The sequence below is a fragment of the Myotis yumanensis genome, unplaced genomic scaffold, assembly GCF_028538775.1.
Source record: "Myotis yumanensis isolate MYYU_CA2020_CCGP unplaced genomic scaffold, mMyoYum1.0.hap1 SCAF_1, whole genome shotgun sequence".
Lineage (NCBI taxonomy): Eukaryota > Metazoa > Chordata > Mammalia > Chiroptera > Vespertilionidae > Myotis > Myotis yumanensis.
The window spans coordinates 60460542-60484090 of NW_027223752.1; the positions used below are offsets into that span (position 1 = coordinate 60460542).

Consider the following 23549-nt stretch of genomic DNA (forward strand, 5'->3'; position numbering starts at 1 on the left):
AACTCATTGAAAATGTACATAGTTGTAAATATTCAAATAGAAACACTAAATGTGACCAATCACATTATTTATTTATTTACTTCAATCATTTGACAAATATTTATCACCTATTATATGCCAGATAATGGTTATATTGCAATGAACAACAGAAACAAAAATTCCTTTCAGCCCTAACTGGTTTGACTCAGTGGATAGAGCATTGGCCTGCAGACTACAGAGTCCCAGGTTCGATTCCAGACAAGGGAACATGCCCGGGTTGCAGGCTCAATCCCCCCCAGTAGGGGATGTGCAGGAGGCAGCCAATCAATGATTCTTTCTCATCATTGATATTTCTATCTCTCTCCCTTCCTCTCTGAAATCAATTAAAAAATATTTTTTAAAAATCTCTTTCATTATGGAGATTTTAGTAGATAAAAAAATCAGTAAAATATATTACACTAGTGGTCTGGTGCATGAATTCGTGCATTTGAAAGAAAATTAATTAGAAAAAAAATATTTTAATATTGCTCTTCACCTTTTCTCTATAATAGAAGTGTCAACCAAATTCACGATCAACAATGACAGATCAAAACACAAACATGCAATTGGCGCCAGCGAGAGCTTTATATGTATCATGCATGTGAGAGTCAACTTAGCCTTTTAAAAAAATAGAATAAACTTGCTTAATTAGACCTGCTTTCTGATTTAGCTAAACTTTTTCCAGCCCAGTGAAGCACCTCAACTTCTCTTTCAGGTAATTGTCAGCAACACAGCAGTAAATATCAACACAAAGCAGATTATTACTGTAGATCACCCAGGAGAACAAAGGGCAAAATATTTAACTGTAGGAGTGTTTGACTATATTCTGCACAGTGAGAAAACTTGAAGCTATTTTCAAGTTCCACCATTTCTTACTTCTTTTCAGTTGGATCAAGTTTTAAGCTTTTTAAATCTCCATTTTCTGGCTAATGAGAAGAAAATAGGATCCTGTTGAGTCTCCTATCTACCTATTCCAGGACTTCTGTGAGGATCAAGTAAAATGAGGCATGGGAAAACACTTCACAGACATTTGGTTAAAGTGTGAAATGTTTCCACCTGGCTATAAAGCAAGTCATGTTCCTGGGCTGAAGAAACTGCAAGGAGGCTAGTAGCTAGGGAGAGGAAGCCAGGCGTTGCTATATGAGGTCATTACCCAGATGGACACTTAGCATTTTAGTCTTTTATATATATAGATGATGATGCATGTTGAGAAGAAAAAATAGAGAAGAGACGATAAGAGGTATCTCAATGGAGTAGAATAAATACAGAGGATAGCAATAGTATATGAACTCAGAAAAATAAGAGGATGGAACCAGAGAAAAACTATATACATGCTATTGTAAGAACCTTAACTTTGATCAAGGTGGAAAGAAATTGAACTCTTTTAGTAGAAGAGCAAAATGACCTTATCCTTTAAAAGGTTCCCTTATGCTGTCTTAAGGTGGGCTATAGAATAAGAGAAAAGACCAGTGATGTGAATAGTGCTGCAATCCAGTCAAGAGAAGACAGTGCTTGGACTATAGTGGTAAGCTAAAAGCTGGCTGTTCTAAAAAATCCTGTTTGGGTTAATTTTGAAATGAACAGCAGGATTTGCTGTCATTATATGATTGATGTGAGAGAAAGAGAGGCGTCAGAACCCAAGGTTTTAGCCTGACTGGTTGTTCCGCTGTTTTGCATATTACCCTTTTATTATATAGGACTATTTACAATATCCAAAATATTGAAGCAACCTATGTGTCCACAGATAGCTGAATGGATAAAGACGATGAGACACACACACACACACACACACACACACACACACACACACGTGCACACACATGCACACACGTGTGCACTGAAATATTAGCCATAAAAAGAATAATATCTTGCAATTTTCAACAACATAGATGAAACTGGAGGGTATTATGCTAAGCGAAATAAGACAGAGAAAGACAAATGCCATATGATTTCACTTATGTGTGAAATCTAAAAAAACAAAACAAATGATCAACCAAAACAAAACAGGAGCAGACTCATAGATAGAGAACCAGCTAGTGGTTGACAGAGGGATGCGCTGGGGAAATGGGTAAAATGGGTAAAGGGGATTAGGAGTACCAATGTCCAATTATAAAATAAATAAGTCACAGGGAAGTAATGAACAGCATAGAGAATATAATCAATGATGCTGTAGTGACTGTATGGTGACAGAAGGAAATTAGACTTATGGTGATCACTTCATATTGTATATAAATATCGAATCACTATGTTGTACACCAGAAACTATTATAACATTGTATATAAACTATATTTCAATCAAAATGAAAGGTAAAACCAGACTTTAACCAGAGAATAAATGTGTTATATCTCACTAAGTCAGTGACAGAAATAAAATAAGGTACCTTCAGTCTAAAAAAGGTGATACTTGTTAGCAAGTCCACAGTTGATTTCAGGTCTTGCAGTCTTTCAGCATTGCCAGCAGGGAAGTTTTCCTGGTCAATTAGGAAACAGAAAATGGGTAAATTATCAGCATTAATGTGAAACATCACAGAAAGTAAACAATTTGGAAATATACTCTTCTTAGTCTTAGGAAGCTATATCTTTTTATTTATTCCCATAATGCAATAAAAATATACAAAATGATATTATGAATGCAATATTATCCCTTGTTATTTAATAGTGTTGCTACTAAAAGAGAGGAAGACAGCATATATTTGAAAATATTTATAATTTTCTCAATATAGGTAATTTTTTCAAAAATACTTTGGGAATATTTACATGTGCTACATTGACTTTTAATCCCAAAGAAACTTTATTAAAAAAATAAGACTGTACTGCAAAGTCTCTCCTTGAAGTACTGTGGATTTTATCAAAAAGTTTCTACCAGTGAGATTTGGTGAGATATGTCAACAAAAATGGAGATGTTTTCAGAGTAGCTTCTTAAATGGCTATCTGGAAAAATCATAGGTAACTTCTAGCTATTAGTGAACTGGAGCAGAGTTGGGGTGTCTAAACGATGGTGAGTAAGTGAACTCAAGTCCCTGTTTACCCTCAAATATCTTTTCATTGCCTGGCATGGCAGTTCTCTTCTCATAGTGTTGCCCCCAGTTCCAATATAAAGGCTGAGTTTGATGAAATTTGGTATTATAATTTCTAGAAATATGCAATTAAGATGTCCATCAATAAGAGACTGAAAGTTGAATACAAGAGAAATACATGTGTGCAGATATAAAAAGATGTTTAGGGTAAACTGCTAAATAAAGAATGCAATCATTATTACTATAGTTTTTATGTGAATAACAATTATAATTATTTTTTGTAACTAAAACTATATGTATTTATATTCATGCATATATATACATATATTTGTATGTGTGTTTCACCTGGAGAGGCAGTATAGAATTGTTGACAATGAACTCTGCACAGCTTAAAGATCACACTGTACTGATCCAGAAGGAATGCCTTAAGCAGCAAGTATCTCAAAAGCTAGGGAAATATTAGCAGGATATCTCAGAAACAAGGAATGAGTTTTCAAGATGAGGACTGGGCCATATATCCACTCCATAAATTAGCTGATGGCCACTCAATCTGATGGTTATTGAAGAATCACAAAATTAAGCTACACACACAGTATTGCTGTAGGCTTATGTGAGGCTAGGTACATGACCAAGGGACAAACGCTTGCTTATTTAGCAGACCCTTCTAATGTGACAGGAAATGAGATCCCATAATCAGGATTTTTTGCTTTTCCCTTACGTAATGAATAGCTTTTTACAATACGACAAGAAATCATCTGAGCCAAGCACAATATTTTACTTTTAGTCAAATCATTTTGTACATACCCTATACTTTGACAGGTCAATCCTTAAAGAGTTGTGCAACTGGTCTAGTAGTTTTATGAATCTTTCCCTCTGTCCAAAGAAAACACAAAATAGGAGAATGGAAATAAATGGTCACTATCAGTTATTGTCCCCATTTCATAGAAATCAAGGTTCAAAAATATCAATGACTTGTCCAAGATTATAGAGCTGGTATGTGACATAGCAGTGTCTCAAAATAAGGTCTCTTTGACACCAAATTCACATTCTTTCAATAAGTCACACTGGCTCTCTGTGATGAATGAGAAAGTATCCAGAGAATTATGTACTGTAGAAAGAGAGCAGGCAACTGAATTGCCACAGTACTGATTCATGACAATATGAGTCAGGAAGAGAAAATATAACCCATCTCTCTACCCACACACACTAGCCCACCTCCCCAGAAATAAATTGTAGTGTGTGTGTTTTTTTTAATACTTCCCCCACCTATGGAAGTGGGAACAGCTGCTGTTTTTTCAAAAACAATTTCAAAAAGCATTTTCCTTTTGGTAACATGTACAAACTTCACAATCTGAAAGGATCTATTGCTTTTAACTTATATTTATTTTTAGGCTAAAAAAAGTATAAAATATCGGGCAACAATAACAAAACACCAATGCTTCCCCTTGATTCTGTGTTGGTATTGGACCGACCTCTTCATAGGAATTTGAAAATGATAAGAATAAGAAGTTTTGCTAATAAACATAAGGATAAAGTTGTGTGGATGAAAAACATTGAGTAAAAATATCAGTCTCATGCACGAACTTTATAGGTAGATAGTCCCACCATTCTGAGTCTCAAATTTCTAACCAAAAATTACAATAAAAAAATATATGGGGGTAGGAGTAAATTATAGTAAATGTCTCTGCCTACATTAATATTCTGTATATACTAGAATAGATTTTGAAGATACTGGCAAAAGTGAAACATTTTTTTAGTGTTTTCACATACAAGGTGGATTTATGGGGTATAGAACTCTTATTCCCTTGAAATTACTGATCTTGATGAAGTGAGCTGAATATTAATTGAGTTGATGAATTGTTCCTAAGTTGAAATTTCAATTTTCTGAATAAAGTGAAAATTTATCAGGTTTACACATTCGTGAACACAGTTTGAATATTGCTTCTGTGTTAACCCTTATGGAGGCAATAAAGCAATCTAATAAATGAACCTTGCTTTTCAGAAGTTCGCCACTTGTTCAGTGGATAAGACTCTCCTATAAAACAACTGAAAAATACTGTTGAGCTGACGGTATAAAATTTTTCTTTTCCATTTCCATCATACCTTCCCAGGAGAGGACCTGGCTTATACTATCCTTTATTAACCTTTTATTCCCTCCATACTAGTACATGTGGATCAGTGGCTCTCAATCAAAATTTAAAAAAAATAAAAGAGCTATCATAATAATCAGTTTAGTCCATAGCAAAGTTAGTTATTCAATGACTATAAAAGAAAATGTGTTGATGTCATATCTCTGACCTCTTCAACTGACCTCTGTGATTGGTACAAATCATCAAGACAGCTGGCGTGACCCTAGTCAACCATGCTCTGGACCAAATCACTGGCCCTGCTATATACACTGGGACCAACCATCCTGGTTGTCTGCTCTATATCCATCCTTCCACTCTTCCTTACTAATGGAATCGCATGAGTCAAATGTGTCCATTACAAGATGCCCACTTTCCCAGACCTCTTTGCCTCTAGGAATGGCCATGTAGCCTGGTTTAGGTCAGAGGGTGAACTCAGCCTATTATCAATGAATTCCTGTTTGGAAAGATTCAAAAGAGTGTATGGCAGACAGTGTTTGCTGTATTACTGTTTGCCACGTAAGTCTTTGTTAGTTTTTTGTTTTTGTTTTTCCCATTTGCTCTTTGTGTTTTCCTTTTCCCCACCTTAAATGTAGACTAGATCCTAGAAGGTAAAGCAGTCATCCTGTGGCTATAAGATGAAAAGCTAAATAAATGGTAACAATAGTGTCTGGAGCAAGAAGCTAGGAGTCCCCACACCTCACCCTTGCCATGTCTGCCCACCCTTTCAAAAAATTACAATTCTGAGCAGCTACAGTAGCCCTGGGTTTCTATTACCTCTGTCCTTAGGTTACATGGAGAAATAAATCTTATTTAGTTAAGTTTGAGTTTCTGTTTCACGACGCTGAACAAAACCGTGACTGTTACAGATCACACATGTGGTTCCTACCTAAGTCTTCAGTAATCAGCTGGAAAATTTTACATTCAAGATAAATAGAAAACTGTGGAGAACACTGCCAGGCTTGTCACAAAATCTCAAACAATATCAGATAATGTGAAATTAAAAGTGCACTGCTGATTAAATTTTTATAGAGATCCTTTAAACAGCAGGACAGCTTGAAATTTAATTTTAACTTCCATATTTCTATTCAACTTGAGTGCGATTACCTTTGCAGGAGCAGAGGAGGCCAACTGTCTGCGTTTTGTGATTTGAAGAATAAAAGACGGGTGATTAAAGACTGTTTCCCCTAAAGTGCATGCCATAGAGTCAGAAACTGCCATATTATTCAGTTCTTTGCTTTGGATAAGGACTCCATGCCTGGCACTTGGTAGGGGTAAAATCAATAACAAGAATACTAGGTATTATCAGTTATCAAAAGTGTAGATTTAACTAGTTGACAAGAAAAACTAGATCCAGATAGTAAATATTTTCAGCGTCGTAGCCTTTGTCACAGCTATTAAATTCTGTGTTGTAGCATAGTAGCTCCCATAGACAATCTATAAACAAATGGGGCTGGGGTTTTTTTTCCAATAAAATTTTGTGTATGGACATTGAAATTTGAATTTCATATCATTTTTATGTCCCACAAATAATAGTCTTCTTTTGATTGTTTTAACAATTTAAAAAATCTAAAATCCAATCTTAGGTCATGAGCCATACAAAATCAGTAGTTTTGGCCCTTGGGCAAAGGGGAGATTTTGAGTAGGGGGAAGCTATTGCTACTGCACAACTGCATTCTTAGTAAGTCTCCTTAGGATCCTGGAACTATGGAAGGAAAAGCCCTTACAAGGAAGGGGTGTAAAAATCTCTGCAGCATCCTGGGCTCTTCTCTCTCTTCCATTCCTTTCTTCTCTGTGCCTCACCCAATGGCAGGGATGATTTCACCTGAAGATAAAGATACCTAAGCTTTGGGCGCACTCACTGGCCTCAGCTTTCTTGGGAGGAGTCCTGGTCAAGTGCTCACCTGATCTTAGGTGTTCTTTTAAATGTATTTTATTGATTTTTTACAGAGAGGAAGGGAGAGGGATAGAGAGCCAGAAACATCAATGAGAGTGAAACATTGATCAGCTGCCTCCTGCATGCCCCCCACTGGGGATGTGCCCGCAACCCAGGTACATGCCCTTGACTGGAATCGAACCTGGGGCCCTTGAGTCTGCAGGCCGATGCTCTATCCACTGAGCCAAACCGGTTCTGGCTGATCTTAGGTTTTTATAACATTTGCAAGAATAGGAGTAAAAATTATTCTGACCTGGACTGACAAATTGTGAAGACTTTTTTTCTAGATGATACCAAAAGTAATCATTGAATAAGAAAATCAGAAACATTTCAAATAGAAGTAATACAGAGGCTATTTTGATCATTTTTGATAATTTAATGAATGTTGGAATTAATTGATTTGAAGTTAATATGGATACCAACAGAGATTCTATAACATTATAAAATGCCACTACAATGTTGCTATCAAGGATAAACATCTTAATACATTAGTAAATGTCTTCAATTCAAAGAGCATTTAAGAAGTCCCTTCATAGACAAGCTTGAAAAGCAGTGAGATGTTATTATTCACTGATCAAGAAAGCTTAGTAGCTTCCCTCAGTTTGACTAAGCTTTACACAGGCTTCTGTTCTTGACTCTAGGTCCTGACCTCCCTTTTTTATTTTTAGAGTATTTTCTTTAGAAACTGTATAATTGCACATTTCTTCTCTACCCTTTTGAGATGTAAATCTTTTAAAATGATGCCTCTTACCAGTTTTATAAGCCGCTAATGTCTTTCTCAAGTGCTTGAAAGCCATCCCTTTGAAATGTAAGTATTAAAAAGATAGTAACCCTATCTCCCAGTCTTGGCAGGAGGGTAGGAGACTAATTTTGATGGATGTCAATTAGCAAACACAGATGTCCTAGCCACAGAAAGACTTTTACAAACTCAATATGCTGAACATGTTCTATTGATCATCCTTCCCCCTAATATCTTCATGTACATTTTTTTCTATCTTATTCCAGCCCTTGTTTCAGGGGAGTTGAGCTCCGGCTTGCCTCTCCTCCCTATTGCAATAGCCTTAAATGAAGTCTTCCTTAACTGTTTAACTTCATTGGGTTCAATTTTTGATTTGACATCACACAAGAAAAAAAGTATAATAAATGTATTCTCAAGTTTGATAAGTCATTAAAAGCTATGTGGCATTAGCAATGAATTATGAAAGTGAAAGAAAGTTTTCTAAAGTATCAATTTTAAAAGTTTGATCAACTGTGCTAGAAAAGAGTGAATTATCTTTTTATCAATAAAAATAATATATTTCAGAATTTTCTTTCATATGAAGAAGTGCTCTAGCACCTGCAGTCAAAAACTGTAAAAAAAAAAACTTTTATAGACATGTGTCAGGAAGTTAATAAAAATATTATGTTGTTTTTCTGGAATTTGTAATATTTGTGGAATTTGTCTTATAATAACTTCTAATTCATTGTGATTTATTTTTATTAGAAATAAATATTAAATGTATAGCAAATTTTTCATTGACAATTTTACATTCTTCTTAATGAGAGTCTTACGAAATAGTCTAAGGTTTAGGCAGCACAAAAACTAGAACTAATCACTTAGCAAGTCATAAAGAAATCATTTCATCCCAAATGTTTTCTACATTTATTCTCTCCTTTGCCATATCACTTCATTTTCTCTAAACCATTGTCTACTAGATGCGGCATTACTTTGTCTTACCAGGGCTAGCGCATCAGCCTTCTCACTGATTTCCATTTAGTACTTCTGTGTTCAATGCCAGGAACTGGTTTACTCACTTCTCCTTTCTTCAGTGTGATTCCCTGTAGTTTTGAGACTAGAAAACTAAATGCTGTATTTCTCAAACTCCTTTGCAGCTAGGTTTCTGCAATTATCTTAGTTTCTGCCTATTAGATGCATGGGAGCTACTACTTTTGGAAAGCGGACATTCCTGTTTCTTGGTTTACTTCTGCTGCTAAGTTAAGTCCTGGAGATATTTACTTCTCAGTCCCAGGTCACTAGCTTTGTGGTTTTATAAAGACTGTTGCATTGTAAATAGAAGCAGCCTTCTGGTTCATCTTTCTGACTGTAGGAAAGCTCATAGCTTCTCTTGCAAATCAGCTTCATTGTGATATTTTAAGAATTATTACAGAAGGATCCTCCTCCAGTCCTTCAGATGATAATTGTAAGCATCTAATTCTCTGTGCCAAAACCCTTTCAATTTAAAGTTGCTTGGATGGTTTCTATTACTACAACTGAACTCTCTGTCTCATACTCATTTTATCTTTCCCCTCTGTAATATTTCCTCTAAAGAGTGATCTAAGTAAAAGATTCTATCAAAGTATACCCTTTGCCTCAAGATGAAGTCCAAACATATTAGTGGGCAATTTATTTATTTATTTATTTATTTATTTTTATTTATTTATTTTTAAAATATATTTTATTGATTTTTCGCAGAGAGGAAGGGAGAGAGACAGAGAGTCAGAAACATCGATGAGAGAGAAACATCGACCAGCTGCCTCCTGCACATCTCCTACCGGGGATGTGCCCGCAACCCAGGCACATGCCCTTGACCAGAATCGAACCCGGGACCCCCCAGTCCGCAGGCCGACGCTCCATCCACGGAGCCAAACCGGCTTCGGCTTAGTGGGCAATTTAATATCAACCCCAAAACACGGCATTGTCTTATACTTCCATTTTTTATTCTATCTGCCATGCTCAGCAGGCAGGCTACCTTATACAAACTTCTTTCGGCTTATTTTACATCTTTACTTCTCCTTTCCTTTCCTCAAATGTCTCCCATGCCTGATGTAGTATTTCTACTACTTTGTGGACATCAGAAAATATTACTCATCCCTAAAGCCTTGCTCCCTTTCTACATTATTTTTTATAAGTTTTATAATAAAAATGTGAAATCAAGGGTAAAAGTTGGTGATGGAATAGAGGTTACTGTCTTATTTAGAGCTTTGTGTCCTTTTCTTCATTTATCATTATAACATGGGCATTGCTCAATTATATGAACGTTTCTTTAAAAACTTGACTCTAATGATTACATTATATTTTAGTGAATAAATGAACCCTAGTTCACACAACCATTCACCTTTGTCCTTCACTGAGGAACACTATGACGTTAGATTTTAACCTCAGCTGTTTCACTAAGCAATGATCTCCTAATTGCCAAATCCAATAGGGTCATTTCTTTCCCCATATTATTTGAACTTTTTTTGCAACACCTGACAATGTTATATACTCCCCTTTTCTCAAAATAGTTACCTTGCCTTTCATCATATCATGTTATTATCATTTTTGTTCAATTTCTTTAATCATCTTCCTCAGCAAAATTTGCTTTGCCCATCCTCTCCACCCCTGAAAATTCTGTCTGTTTCACTTTATTCTTGAATATTTTCATCTAAACTATGACTTCAAATAACACCTGTACCCAAAAATTGTTTTCTTCCCTTGAGTATTTGTTTTTAAATCTTCATTAGTAAAATAGCTTTTCCCATTGGTTTAACTTTTGAAGACTCAAACTGTCTGATTTACACCTTTGTGAAGGATAAAGAAGGTCCAATATAATGGTTACAAGTGATAGTATCAGCTTCAAAAGCCAGGTAAATAAGAACGTCAAGCTTTAAAGTGCACGTAGGAGACACTTTACCTACATATATGTACAAATAACCTTATTTTCAATAGGTGGAGAAAAATATGGTTGCATTTGCATACCATCTCACTGATGTACCAGATGTAGTTTGAGATTTTCTTTTGAAATCTCCTCTACAATAAGTCATTTGATTTACAAAATGAAGTTTGTTATAACCATATTGCCACTGAGACACTGAAAAGAACTGAAATCAATTTGGTTTTTCTTCTGTGGGTCAGCGTGAAGTGAAAAAGTATGCTACTTATTTCCCTCCAGGTAGCGTTTATGTTGGATATTAATCATATAAACACATCTTCTTTCTCAGTGGTTAAAGATTCCGTGTTCCACAACGTTGGCTTATTCTGCACAATGTACCCAGGCAGAATATTAAAAGCAAAACAATTTCATAACACTGAATGCTTTATGTTTCAGGTAAATCCTGGGACAATCAGTGCTGTTACCAAAAAGAGGTGTTTATAACAAAATGACTCTATGACCTGGTATTACTCATAATCGTATTTTCTTGGGCTGGTTAGGGAATGCTGTTTGGTCCCAGCTGTTGCAAGAGTCAAGCTGTAGAACAAAAGTACCTGGTGGTGTACTGTTTAGACCAAGCGTATCAAACTTAAAGGCTAACACAGGCCAAATAAACAAAGTTTAAGTTTATGTGGACCACAAAAAAAGCTCCAATTTTCATAGAAATAGGTTTATTTCAGTAGAGACATGCTGAATACAAAGGGCTGAAATAAAAATGAGTAATTGTTAGCATAAAATAATAGAACATTTTAATAAAAATTAACATTTTTTCTTGAACATTAACTTACCAGATGCTGAATAACTGCACAAATTAATAAGTGTAACCCAAATAAACCTATTTTTCTTTTCTCCAAAAGTGAAATATTTCCTGTTGCACACACCAAACAAGTCAGTTCAAGACTAATGACATGGCCATCGGCCGCTAAAATATTCGCGGCTTGTATTAGTGGAGAGAAATGGTGAGCCTGCGCATAAGGCACGTAAGGAAAATGAATGCAACACGATTATAGTAATCAGTCATTAGCGAATGTTGTAGGGCGATATTAATAATTATGTATAACAGGATATTGTAAAAAATTAAGTTATGAATTCTTTTTCTTTTTTAAAAAATATATTTTTATTGATTTCAGAGTATAAGGGAGAGGGAAAGAGAGTTAGAAACATCAATGATGAGAAAGAACCATCAATTGGCTGCCCCCTGCACTGCCCCCACTGGGGGTCAGGCCCACCACCCGGGCATGTGCCCTTGACTGAAATCGAACTTGGGACCCCCCAGTCCAGAGTCCAATGCTCTATCCACTGAGCCAAGCCAGCCAAGGCAAGTTATGAATTTTTTATTAAAACATTTCTTACATACCATTATATTGGCTGGGCTGCAAAAATATTTGTTGTGGGCTGCATGTGGCCTGCAGGCCATGGGTTTGACATGCTTGGTTTAGACTATAGGTAGGGCAGGAGAAATGAAATCTTCATATCTTATTACATAGAGCACTTTCAATGTTTACAAACTGGCTTACCACCTCTTCCTCATTTTAATTTGAGAAACATGTTAAAGAAATAATTCTTGTCCACATAGAGCAGATTGAGAAACAGGTTTAAATGACTGAACTGACTTACTAATTTTCTTCTACTAGTGTTTATTTTGACTTGTCATTAAATAACAATCACCTTTTCCTTTGATTCATTCCACCTCATCTTACCCACCTCACATGCATTTTCTTTTAGATGAAAAAGATAAGAAAATAGTAAACACAGCAGCACATTCCCCCGCCCCTCCCCTGGCTTTACACCCTTTTATTTGCTGGTTTCATTTGTTTCTACTCTATGACACATAATGTCCTAAATTTGATTTCTAACACCACGATCAATCACGAATTCTATCCAGTGAACTAATTTGAAGTTCAGTGGGAAATGTAACTGCAGTCCCATGGAAAAATACCTGTCTCTCAGGGATATTGAACAGAGCTACTGGAGTGCCTAGGTGCCCTGGCCAAAACCTTGGGAAGCTTTCCAGGCATTTTTCCATTTCCCTCACTGTCCACATCCTTAAAGATACTTAATGAGGTTGATTTTATACCCTGAAAAGCTCTGAAATTTGTTCTTCTTTCTTGATTTCCACTAATTCTTAGTTTAGATCTTTACCACTTTACTACAATTAGTTAATTTATATCCTATTTCCAGTTTTGTCAATTTCAATTTTTTGAAAATATGTTTTTATTGATTTGAGAGAGAGGAAGGGAGACAGATAGAAAGACAGAAACATCAATGACAGATAGAAATATTCATTGGCTGCTGACCAGGAATTAAACAGGGGATCTCTTGGTTCTTGGGTCAATACTCAACTACTGAGCCACATTGGCTGGGCTCAATTTAATTTATTGCTTATGGAGAACGAGTTCCAGTGACAGGGGCAGTAGATAATAATTGAGATTCCACAGGATCCTTGCAGTTTTACTTTTCAATGCGTTTTTGATGCATTTGAATACTTCATGTGGACAATCTTAATTAGATACAGGTAGTTCTGTTAGACTCTTTATACATCTACCAGAGGATCAATGCACGAAATTCATGCACTGGTAAGGGTCCCTAGCAGCTGCTGGCTGCTGGCTGCTGGCTGCCAGCCGGGGCCTCCCTCCCTTCCCCCTGGTCAAACTCGCAGAAGAACTCCAGTCGAGGGGACAATTTGCATACTATGCTTTTATTATATAGGATTATTATTATTATTTTTTACTTAGAAGATATGCTGTTATCCATCAGTACCAGTAGAAACCAACAGAAAGTATAAATGAAGGCTAATAGAGAAGTCAACCAAGCTCACATTTACCAGGGAAAAGTGTCTGCAATGGTGAATCCCCAATTTGCATACATGGAGAATTTCTTACAAAATACCAATACTCTCAAAAAATGTATGTTTTCCCCCATTGGAAAAGGTCATTCCATATATGGAGACTTCATCTAATGAAGATGCTTACTGACTGTCAAAATTATTTCACTGAATATGTTTCAGATGGACTTTTAGCTTTAGCCCAATTGTAGTAATGGATATTCCCTAAGATATACCTTCTGCAATGAGATTCCAAGAATATCTGGAGTCCAATGCCCCTTTAATATGTAACTCCCATAAGCTACTAGAAATTTTATAATTAACAAAACAATACTTACACCAAAATTGGTAGCGGCAAATCGATCTGAGGCAGAAACCTGCACATTTGTTGAAACTGTCGTGTGAGCATAGAAAGCATTTATATTCGCCAGCAAGGTGCTCATGATGGCAGGGACGCCAGGGCACATGTATTTAGAAGACAGACATGAGAAGTGCCTGCAAGACAAGAACATCGAGCCCTTTAAACAAGAATTACATAATTCAAACAACAGCATAACTTCTAACACCAGTAATTAAATAATTCCTCAACTGCATCTGAAAAGGACCCAAAACTCCCATATCTCTAATTGAAATAGAAAGCAATTTTGGCCCTTTAAAGATTTCTCACTCACAGATGTGAAGTGGCTTAATTAGAATATGATTTGCCACAGGGTGTGTGCATAAACCCTTTCAACTGTGAGAGTGTTGTGTGTAGACACCGAAAGTGCAATTTCCAGAGACTCTAGCACCGTGGGGAAGCAATAACACAGGCGTCTCCTTTTCCCCAGCAGCTGTGCCCCCACTCATTTCATGGGTAAAGCAAGAGGCCCTCCTCAGACTGCACATTGATTGAAAAAGTAAATGTAACATCTGCCTTGAGTCCAGCTTGTGAGCTGTTGTCATAACGGATTATCTTCCATAAGCAGTTAGGTCTCCCAAGCATTTTGCTAAAGCCAGGATTTAATTAAGCCAACAGATGAGTAGTGAGGGCAGGTCGGATTATGCCAGCTTTATCCTTAAAAACCATTCCTTTTGTACCTTGAGTGATAGTATCATACGATACACACATCAGAAGCAGTAAGTGTTCAGTTCTGTTACTCCTCTCAAGAGAACCTGTTTCATTGGAACCCTAACAAAAGACCTGAGCACGGAAAGCACGGCTTAGGGATGAAAGTGAAAAGTGAAAAGATGAGTTGTGCATGGAGGAAGGAAATTTTCAGGACATAATCTGGACCCATGTTGCTGTCCTACCACAGCAATATGTGCTCCTCCTCCATCAGTGGATTTGGTAGTAGTGAGTGCAAGCACAGAGCGCACATACATACATAAATGGCCCGAGTGCCACTCAAATGAAATGGCTGGTAGTCCTTCAAAGGGTGGCTTCTCTTAGATCTCAGCCAGGCCACTCTCCTAGAGCTTGTTATGATGCTAGCTAATAAAAGCAGGTTAAAGTTTTAAAAGTGGACCTTTGAGGATCATGAATAACAAATAATATATACCATGAGAGTTATAACTTGTGCAATTTAACCCTGGAATTAGACGATCACTGATTGCTTCTTTTGGGTAAATGTTTTGACTTTACTATACACTAAATTAATTCTCATTACTATCTATTAAATACTACAAATTTACATAAAGATATCAAATATAGAAATTAAAATTTCTCTAGCATTATGATTTTGCATTTCTTTCTCCCCCTGCAACTCATAATTATATTTGTTAGGCCCAAATTAGAGGTCCATCCATAATTGTGGATTATGCGATGCCTGAGGCATCTTTCACTTTCTGAGTGTTCAGCTACCAGGCTGGTAATGGGCTTCACTCCGGCAATGCGTCTGCCTCAGAGCTGGTGTGCCCTTTCTTTAGGTGTGGTTACTGCCAAGGCCTGCTTTTTTGCTTCTAACCATCTCTTTGAAAATCATTTCCTTTTAAGAGCTGCAGTTCCAATACTACTTAAATTATCCTAAGGGGGAGAGATGAAACAGGATTAAAAGTACAATTAGCAATTTAAATGACAGAGTATATCCTTGCAGCAAACCACCCCTTCAAAAAGTATGCCTTCAAATGAAATAGGTCAAACAGTACTACTATGATTTCTAAAAATGCTTAACAATTCCTACATAGACTTGATTAAGAACAATTAATCAATAATGTTAAAATCACTTGACTTCATTTTTGCAAGAAAGTAGAGTTAGTGTCAAATCAATTTAGCAAATGGAATTTCAGTGCCATGGGAAAAGTTGAAGTAATGAACTCCAAAAAGACAATGCTTGAATTGGCAATAATGAGATTGTTACTAGGCATGTTTTTAGCTCAAGCAACTGCCATAATATCGTCAACCATTAATTCTCAAATTATGACTGGGAAAATATTTGAAGTCATGTCTACTTCAAATAACACATGTGGATTCAGCTCACTTGCTTTTGTTTTGTCGGTATCATAATGGAGAAAAAAATATCTAACTCCCCTGTATTTTCATGGATAACTGTCCCTAATGACACCCATCTTGTGGTTTTCAAGGGATGAAAATGCCTTTGATTAAAATATTTTAAAATCTCTCAACTATTTTTAATGACCACAATAGCAGGGTGATTAGAAAGCAGCACTAAAAAAATAATGATTCTTAAATCCTTATAAGGGTTTTCAGAGAAACAATACAAGATGAAAGGAAAGAATATCTGTATTCTTGATGTTAGAAATATACTAAAGCAGTATTTATCGCATTTGCTCCAGAGAATTCAGAGTAGCATGCATTTCAGTGATGAGTAAATGTTTTATCTATCCTTGTTGCTAAAGAGGGGCTTGAACTTTTTTTAATTTTTACTTTATTTGATTGATTTTTTTACAGAGAGGATAGAGAGTCAGAAACATCGATGATGAGAAGAACATCTATCAGCTGACTCCTGCACACACCCCACCAGGGATGTGCCCACAACCAAGGTACATGCCCTTGGCCAGAATCAAACTTGGGACCCTTCAGTCCGCAGGCTGATGCTCTATCCACTGAGCCAAACCAGCCAGGGCAGGGGCTTGAACTTTTAAGGATCACTTCTCTTTTGGTCAAAAGCATCAGTGTTTCATAGGTGCTATTGATTGCTGGTGCTCAATTACAGAGGTTTTTGAATTATGTAGGAGAAATCCTATATAATAAAAGGGTAATATGCAAATTGACCCTAACAGCAGAACGATTGGGAATGACTAGTCACTATGACACACACTGACCACCAGGGGGCAGATGCTCAATGCAGGAGCTGCCCTCTGGTGGTCAGTGTGCTCCCACAGGGGGAGCTCTGCTCAGCCACAAGCCAGGCTGATGGCTGCCAGCACAGCGGTGGTGGCAGGAGCCTCTCCCGCCTTCTCAGCAGTCCTAAGGATGTCCGACTGCAGCTTAGGCCTGCTCCCCGCTGGCAAGTGGATATCCCCCAAGGGCTCCTGGGCTGCCAGAGGGATGTCTAATTGCCAGCTTAGGCCCGATTCCCCGGGGAGCAGGCCTAAGCCAGTAGGTGGACATCCCCTGAGGGGTCCCAGACTGCGAGAGGGCACAGGCCGGGATGAGGGACACCCCCCTGAGTGCATACATTTTTGTGCACTGGGCCTCTAGTAAAGTAATAAAATGCATAGGGTTTAGAGAAATGATCAAAGTTGGATAGCAAGTCAGAATGGGACATGCAAGCTGCCCATGAGCTCTCTCTGACACCTCTCTTCATATATGCCTTAATTTGCCCCCATGCCTATGTTCTTATAGCACACATGCATATCTCTATTATATTGTTTTATTATTTAATTTCTTCTTCCTGTTACCCCTAGTTTAGGAACTCAGTGGGCACAAGAGCCATCTTTTATTATTGAATCCCCATTGCCCTGTATAAGTCCTCTTTCTTAGATACTTAGAAAGTGTCTATCAAATAAATACATTACACCTTCTGAAATGTGGCTCTGTGAAGAACTGGACCTTGCCTTCTTGTTCACTAATGTATCCTCAGTGCCTAGAGAACTTCCTGGCACATGGTAGGTGCTCAGTAAATATTTCTTAAAGGAATGAATGACTTCATTGAGCAGCAATCTCCTTAGAAAGCAGATTCCCGGCTCAAGAAGCTAAAATAGACTAGTGGCATTAAAGTGAACTATATCCCAACAGTTCCGGTTTAAATATGAATTCGTGTAAGATGATTAGCACCAAAGTATAGGTTCTTAAGCTCACCAAAGGAAAAAAAAATTGACCTAATGCTTTTCTCTTATTTGGTATAATAGAGGGATGACTATGGAGCCTAATAGAATCTCAGATTTTGTAAGAAACCTTGGGTTTCATTTTACAATAAATGAAAGACTCATTAAGTACTCAGTTTATATGTATTTGCTCAACAGAGATCACCTCCAGAGGACAATTTAAACCTTAATGCTTGACATGAAATTTCCTGCATGTGTTCAGGGGTAAACAGTTGGTCTGTCAGAACACTGTTAAAAATATATGTTTGCATAAATAAATGCAAAGCATCAAGGATCCCCTAATTCTCATAGTGGAAACAGGATCTATGCCCAACCTTATGATGTGAGATGCATGGAATAGTGTGCTCCTTTGAAAAATAAATCGCATGCTCTTATTACTGTCATAAATTGGTAAACGGCTTTTACTTTAGATGGATGGGTGCATTTACCATATGAAAACAAATCCTCCAGGTCCTTGATCAATCACTTGTCTAAGAGGAAAACTGCAATCCCTTTTCTCTTTCCCATGAATGCTCCAAAACAAAGGATACATTTTTATGCAACAAATAGGGCTAATAAATTGTCCCCTCATAGAAAATGTTTTGTGGTAAAATGAGAGAGCATTTACAATAAGTAAGAGAAACCCTGAGGACTGGGCAGTTCCATATTAACAGTCAGGTTACTTACTAGCAAAATAGATTCAGCCTCTTTCTTATGATGAGAAATACACAAGAGGAAAGTCAATAATGTACAACCAGATGCTCTGAGTTAATACACACTTTCTTATTATTTTTTTATACTCCAAATTCATCTTTAAAAATATGGGGGTATGCCTAAAGAACCAAGCAATCTCTAATGTAAGAGGAAGGTTATGAAGTTACCTGGGGATTTGGCTAAGCATAAGAGAATGTTAAATATTAAAAAAAAACAAAAAACAATAACACTGTAATTTGATTTATTTTCCTGATCAAATGGTGTATGGAAAAATCCAGAAGAACTAAGCAGTTCTTTTCTTTCCCAAACTTGTATCTTTACCACACAGATAGGACACATGTTTCTTTTTTAAAGGTGAATTCCCCAATTTTGTGTTTTTAAAAATTAAGAGCAAATTCTCCTGAGATAAGCTTGCCATGTCTATTTGATTGTTGTTGTTGATTGTTTGGTTTTCTGGTCCCCTGAAGCAAGGTTTTGAAAAGCAGAAAAATATTGATTCAATAGGCACCCAGTTTAAATTCAAAGATATGGTTGGTTATTCATAAACTGTTGTTGAGTTACTCATTGGCCAACAATAGGTTAGGACTCAAGTTATACTTCAAATACAAGAGTATTATATGGAAAATATTGTCAAAAACTGCTCTTCAAGTTATACTTCGCACCTGACAGAAGAATGTCAGTATTCTGAAACTTATCCAAATTATTAGAAATAATCAACATGATATTTTCTAAAACACATGCAACACAAAAGGTAAAAAAGATACCTAAATCAACATAAATATAATTTTCAGTTCCACTTTGCTTGCTTTTGACAACTGAAAATGTCTGACATGAAAAGAAATGCCAGGAGAATGAGAGAATAAATACAATTCTTATAAACATGATTGTACATATAATTATAATGTTAACATCAACATAAAATGTGTATTTTCTATAAAAATTAATTTTCAACTAATGATCATCAATGAATAATAAATGAAGACATCATATTTACATTGATAGTAAAACTTTTGAAGACATCATATTTACATTGATAGCAAAACTTTTTAAGTGTTATTAGATTGGAGAAACCAAGATGGCGGCATAGGTAAACACCGGAGTTTGCTGCCTCGAACAACCACTTTAAAAATACAACTAAAAGACGGAACGGACATCACCCAGAACCACAGGAAGGCTGGCTGAGGAGAGACTCTTCAACTAGAAGGAAAAACAACAGCATTACGAGGCCCAGAGGAGGCGCAGTGTGGAAAATTTAAAGGTACGGTGGTGCGGCGGTGCGCGCGCAAAGCGGGCTGGTGGCTGAGGGCGCGGTTGTTGTTTTCAATCAGGAGTGAGTCTCAGACTCTGGGCTACAGATCCGGGCGAGTCTCTAGGGACCCAGACTCAAACGGGAGAAGCGGGACTGTCTGGCTACGGTCCCTCCAAGGTTTGCAGCGGTTGTGGGGACAGAGAGGCAGAGCCCCTGGAGACAGACTGAGAGCAGCCATAGCTGCTCCCTCCCCCCGCCCTGTTGAGCCCGCCCCGCCCAGGCCCTGCGCAGAGCCATTTGCCGATCGCCTCAGGCAAAGGCTGGATTAGCGCCTCCCCAGAAGACAGACGTTTTCCTCACAGCTGATTCCTACAGCCAGTCGGCCTGGTGGTCAAATCCCTCTAGTGTTAACTACAACAATTAAGGCTTGGCTAGAACAAGACTGCGCACAGAGACCACAAGGGGGTGCACCAAGAAAGCATAAAAGATGCGGAGACAAAAAAACATGACAGAAATGGAGGATATGGAGCTAAGAATCGCAATTTTGAGGGCTTGCCATAAATTTGTGCAGAGCCTCATGAAAACTAATGAGACCCTCGATGCTACGATAAAGAAATTAGAAAGTAAGCATACACGGACTGAAATAAAGAATATTATACCCAATAGCAGACCAGAGGAGCTCAAGAATCAAACCAAAGATTCGACAAAAAACACCCAATTGGAAAAGCAAAATGAAAAAAGAATCCAAAAGTGTGAAGATAGTGTAAGGAGCCTCTGGGACAGCTTTAAGCGGTCTAATATCAGAATTATTGGAGTGCCAGAAGATGAGAGACAGCAAGATATTGAAAACCTATTTCAAGAAATAATGGCAGAAAACTTCCCCCACCTGGAGAAAGAAATGGACTTACAGGTTCAAGAAGCGCAGAGAACCCCAAACAAAAGGAATCCAAAGAGGACCACACCAAGACACATCATCATTAAAATGCCAAGAGCAAAAGACAAAGAGAAAATCTTAAAAGCAGCAAGAGAAAGAAACTCAGTTACCTACAAGGGAACACCCATACGACTGTCAGCTGATTTCTCAACAGAAACTTTGCAGGCCAGAAGGGAATGGCAAGAAATATTCAAAGTGCTGAATACCAAGAACCTACAACCAAGACTACTTTATCCAGCAAAGCTATCATTCAGAATTGAAGGTCAGATAAAGAGCTTCACAGATAAGGAAAAGCTAAAGGAGTTCACCACCGCCAAACCAGTATTATATGAAATGCTGAAAGGTATCCTTTAAGAAGAGGAAGAAGAAGAAAAAGGTAAAGATACAAATTATGAACAACAAATATGCATCTATCAACAAATGAATCTAAGAATCAAGTGAATAAATAACCTGATGTACAGAATGAACTGGTGATTATAATAGAATCAGGGACATAGAAAGGGAATGGACTAACTATTCTTGGGGGGAAAAGGGGTGTGGGAGATGCGGGAAGTGACTGGACAAAAATCATGCACCTATGGATGAACACAGTGGGTGGGGAGTGAGGGTGGAGGGTGGGGTGGGAGCTGGAAGGAGGAGAGTTATGGGGGGAAAAAAGAGGAACAAATGTAATAATCTGAACAATAAAGATTAAAATAAATAAATAAATAAATAAAAAACAAACAAACAAACAAAAAAAAAGTGTTATTAGATTGTCAAATTTCTCTTAGCAATATGTTTTTGGATATGTCTCCTTGAGCAAGGCTAACAAAAGAAAATATATATACAAATTGGACTAAAACAAACTAAAAAATTTTACACAGCAAGGAAAATCATTAACAAAACCAAAAGATAACCTACTGAATGGAAAAAGATATTTGCGAATGATACATCTAATATCCAACATATATAAGCAACTAATACAACTTAACACCAAACAACAACAAAAACACCCCAAAACAATTTGATTTAAAAATGGGCAGAGAACCTGAATAGACATTTCTCCAAAGAAGACATATAGATGGTCAATAGAAAATAAAAAGATACTCAAATCATCTAATCATCAGGGAAATAGAAATCAAAACCACAATGAGATATCACCTCACACCTGTCAGAATGGCTATCATTAAATAGACAACAAATAAGTGTTGGTGAGGATGTCGAGGGAAGGAAATCCTTGTGTACTGTTGGTGGGATAATAAATTTGTATAGCCATTATGAAAAATAGTATGGAGGTTTCTTAAAAATCAAAAACAGAACTACCATATGACTCAGCAATTCCACTTCTGGGTATTTATCTGAAGAAAGCCAAAACACTAATTTGAAAAGATATATGCATCCCAATGTCCATTACAGTATTATTTACAACTAGAGGCCCGGTGCACAAAAATTTGTGCACTCGGGGGTGGGGGTTCCCTCAGCCCAGCCTGTGCCCTCTGGCAGTCTGGGACCCCTCGGGGGATGACCACCTGCTGGCTTAGGCCCGCTCCCCAGGGAATTGGGCCTAAAATGGCAATCAGACATCCCTCTGGCAGCCCGGCAGCCCTTGGGGGATGTCCACTTGCCAGCGGGGAGCAGGCCTAAACTGCAGTCGGGCATCCTTAGCGCTGCTGAGGAGGCAGGAGAGGCTCCCACCACCACCGCTGTACTGGCAGCCATCAGCCTGGCTTGTGGCTGAGCAGAGCTCCTCCCATGTGAGAGCGCCCTGACCACCAGAGGGCAGCTCCTGCATTGAGAGTCTGCCCCCTGGTGGTCAGTGTGTGTCATAGTGACCAGTCATTCCCAGTCATTCTGCTGTTAGGGTCAGTTTGCATATTACCCTTTTACTATATAGCAGGGGTCCTCAAACTACGGCCCGTGGGCCACATGCAAATACAAATATTGTATTTGTTCCCATTTTGTTTTTTTACTTCAAAATAAGATATATGCAGTGTGCACAGGAATTTGTTCATAGTTTTTTTTTAAACTATAGTCCGGCCCTCCAACGGTATGAGGGACAGTGAAATGGCCCCCTGTTTAAAAAGTTTGAGGACCCCTGCTATATAGGATAGAGGCCTGGTGCAGGGGTGGGGGCCGGCTGGTTTGCCCTGAAGGGTGTCCCGGATCAGGGTGGGGGTCCCGCTTGGGTGCCTGGCCAGCCTGGGTGAGGGGATGATGGCTGTTTGCAGCTGGTCACACCCCTTCAGGGTGGGGGTCCCCACTGGGGTGCCTGGCCAGTCTGGGTGAGGGGCTGAGGGCTGTTTTCAGGCTGGCGGGTGACTGAAGCTCCCAACCTCTCCTTTTTTTCTTTTTTTCTTTTTTTATTCTGGGATTTATTTACCTTCTATGGCTGTCACTGGAGCTGAGAGCCAGCTCCAGCTCTGAGGCCCAGCTCCAGCTCTGAGGCTGCGGCTGGCTGAAAGTAGGTATCTGGGTTTGTTTAGCTTCTATAATTGAAACATTATTGCCATCACTGCCGCTCTAAGCTCTGAGGCCGAAGCTGGCTGAAGCAGGTTTGTTTAGCTTCTATAATTGCAACATAGTTGCTTAGAGTGCAGCTCAGAGCTGGGCGGTGGCAGGCGGGGAACGTTGGCTTCTTCTGTCACTGGAGCAAGCAAGCCTCCTGTTCCCTTCAGCTGCCTGGCTGCCGGCCGCCATCTTGGTTGGCAGTTAATTTGCATATCGCCGATTAGCCAATGGGAAGGGTAGCGAAGTTATGGTTAATTACCATGTTTGTCTATTATTAGATAGGATATCCAAGATATGGAAGCAATCTAACTGTCCATTGATAGATGAA

At 38.1% G+C, this 23549-nt stretch overlaps 1 protein-coding gene across 1 annotated transcript in view; it reads right to left on the bottom strand.

Annotated features, from left to right (window-relative positions):
* UNC13C (unc-13 homolog C) overlaps positions 1-23549 on the bottom strand; it is a 525683-nt gene that overhangs the window by 206758 nt on the left and 295376 nt on the right. The window contains exons 14-16 of the mRNA XM_070422420.1: positions 13931-14087; positions 3840-3908; positions 2400-2489 (exon numbers count right to left, since the gene is read on the bottom strand). Of these exons, the coding sequence (XP_070278521.1) occupies positions 2400-2489; positions 3840-3908; positions 13931-14087 (316 nt within the window). The remainder of the gene's footprint in view (positions 1-2399; positions 2490-3839; positions 3909-13930; positions 14088-23549) is intronic.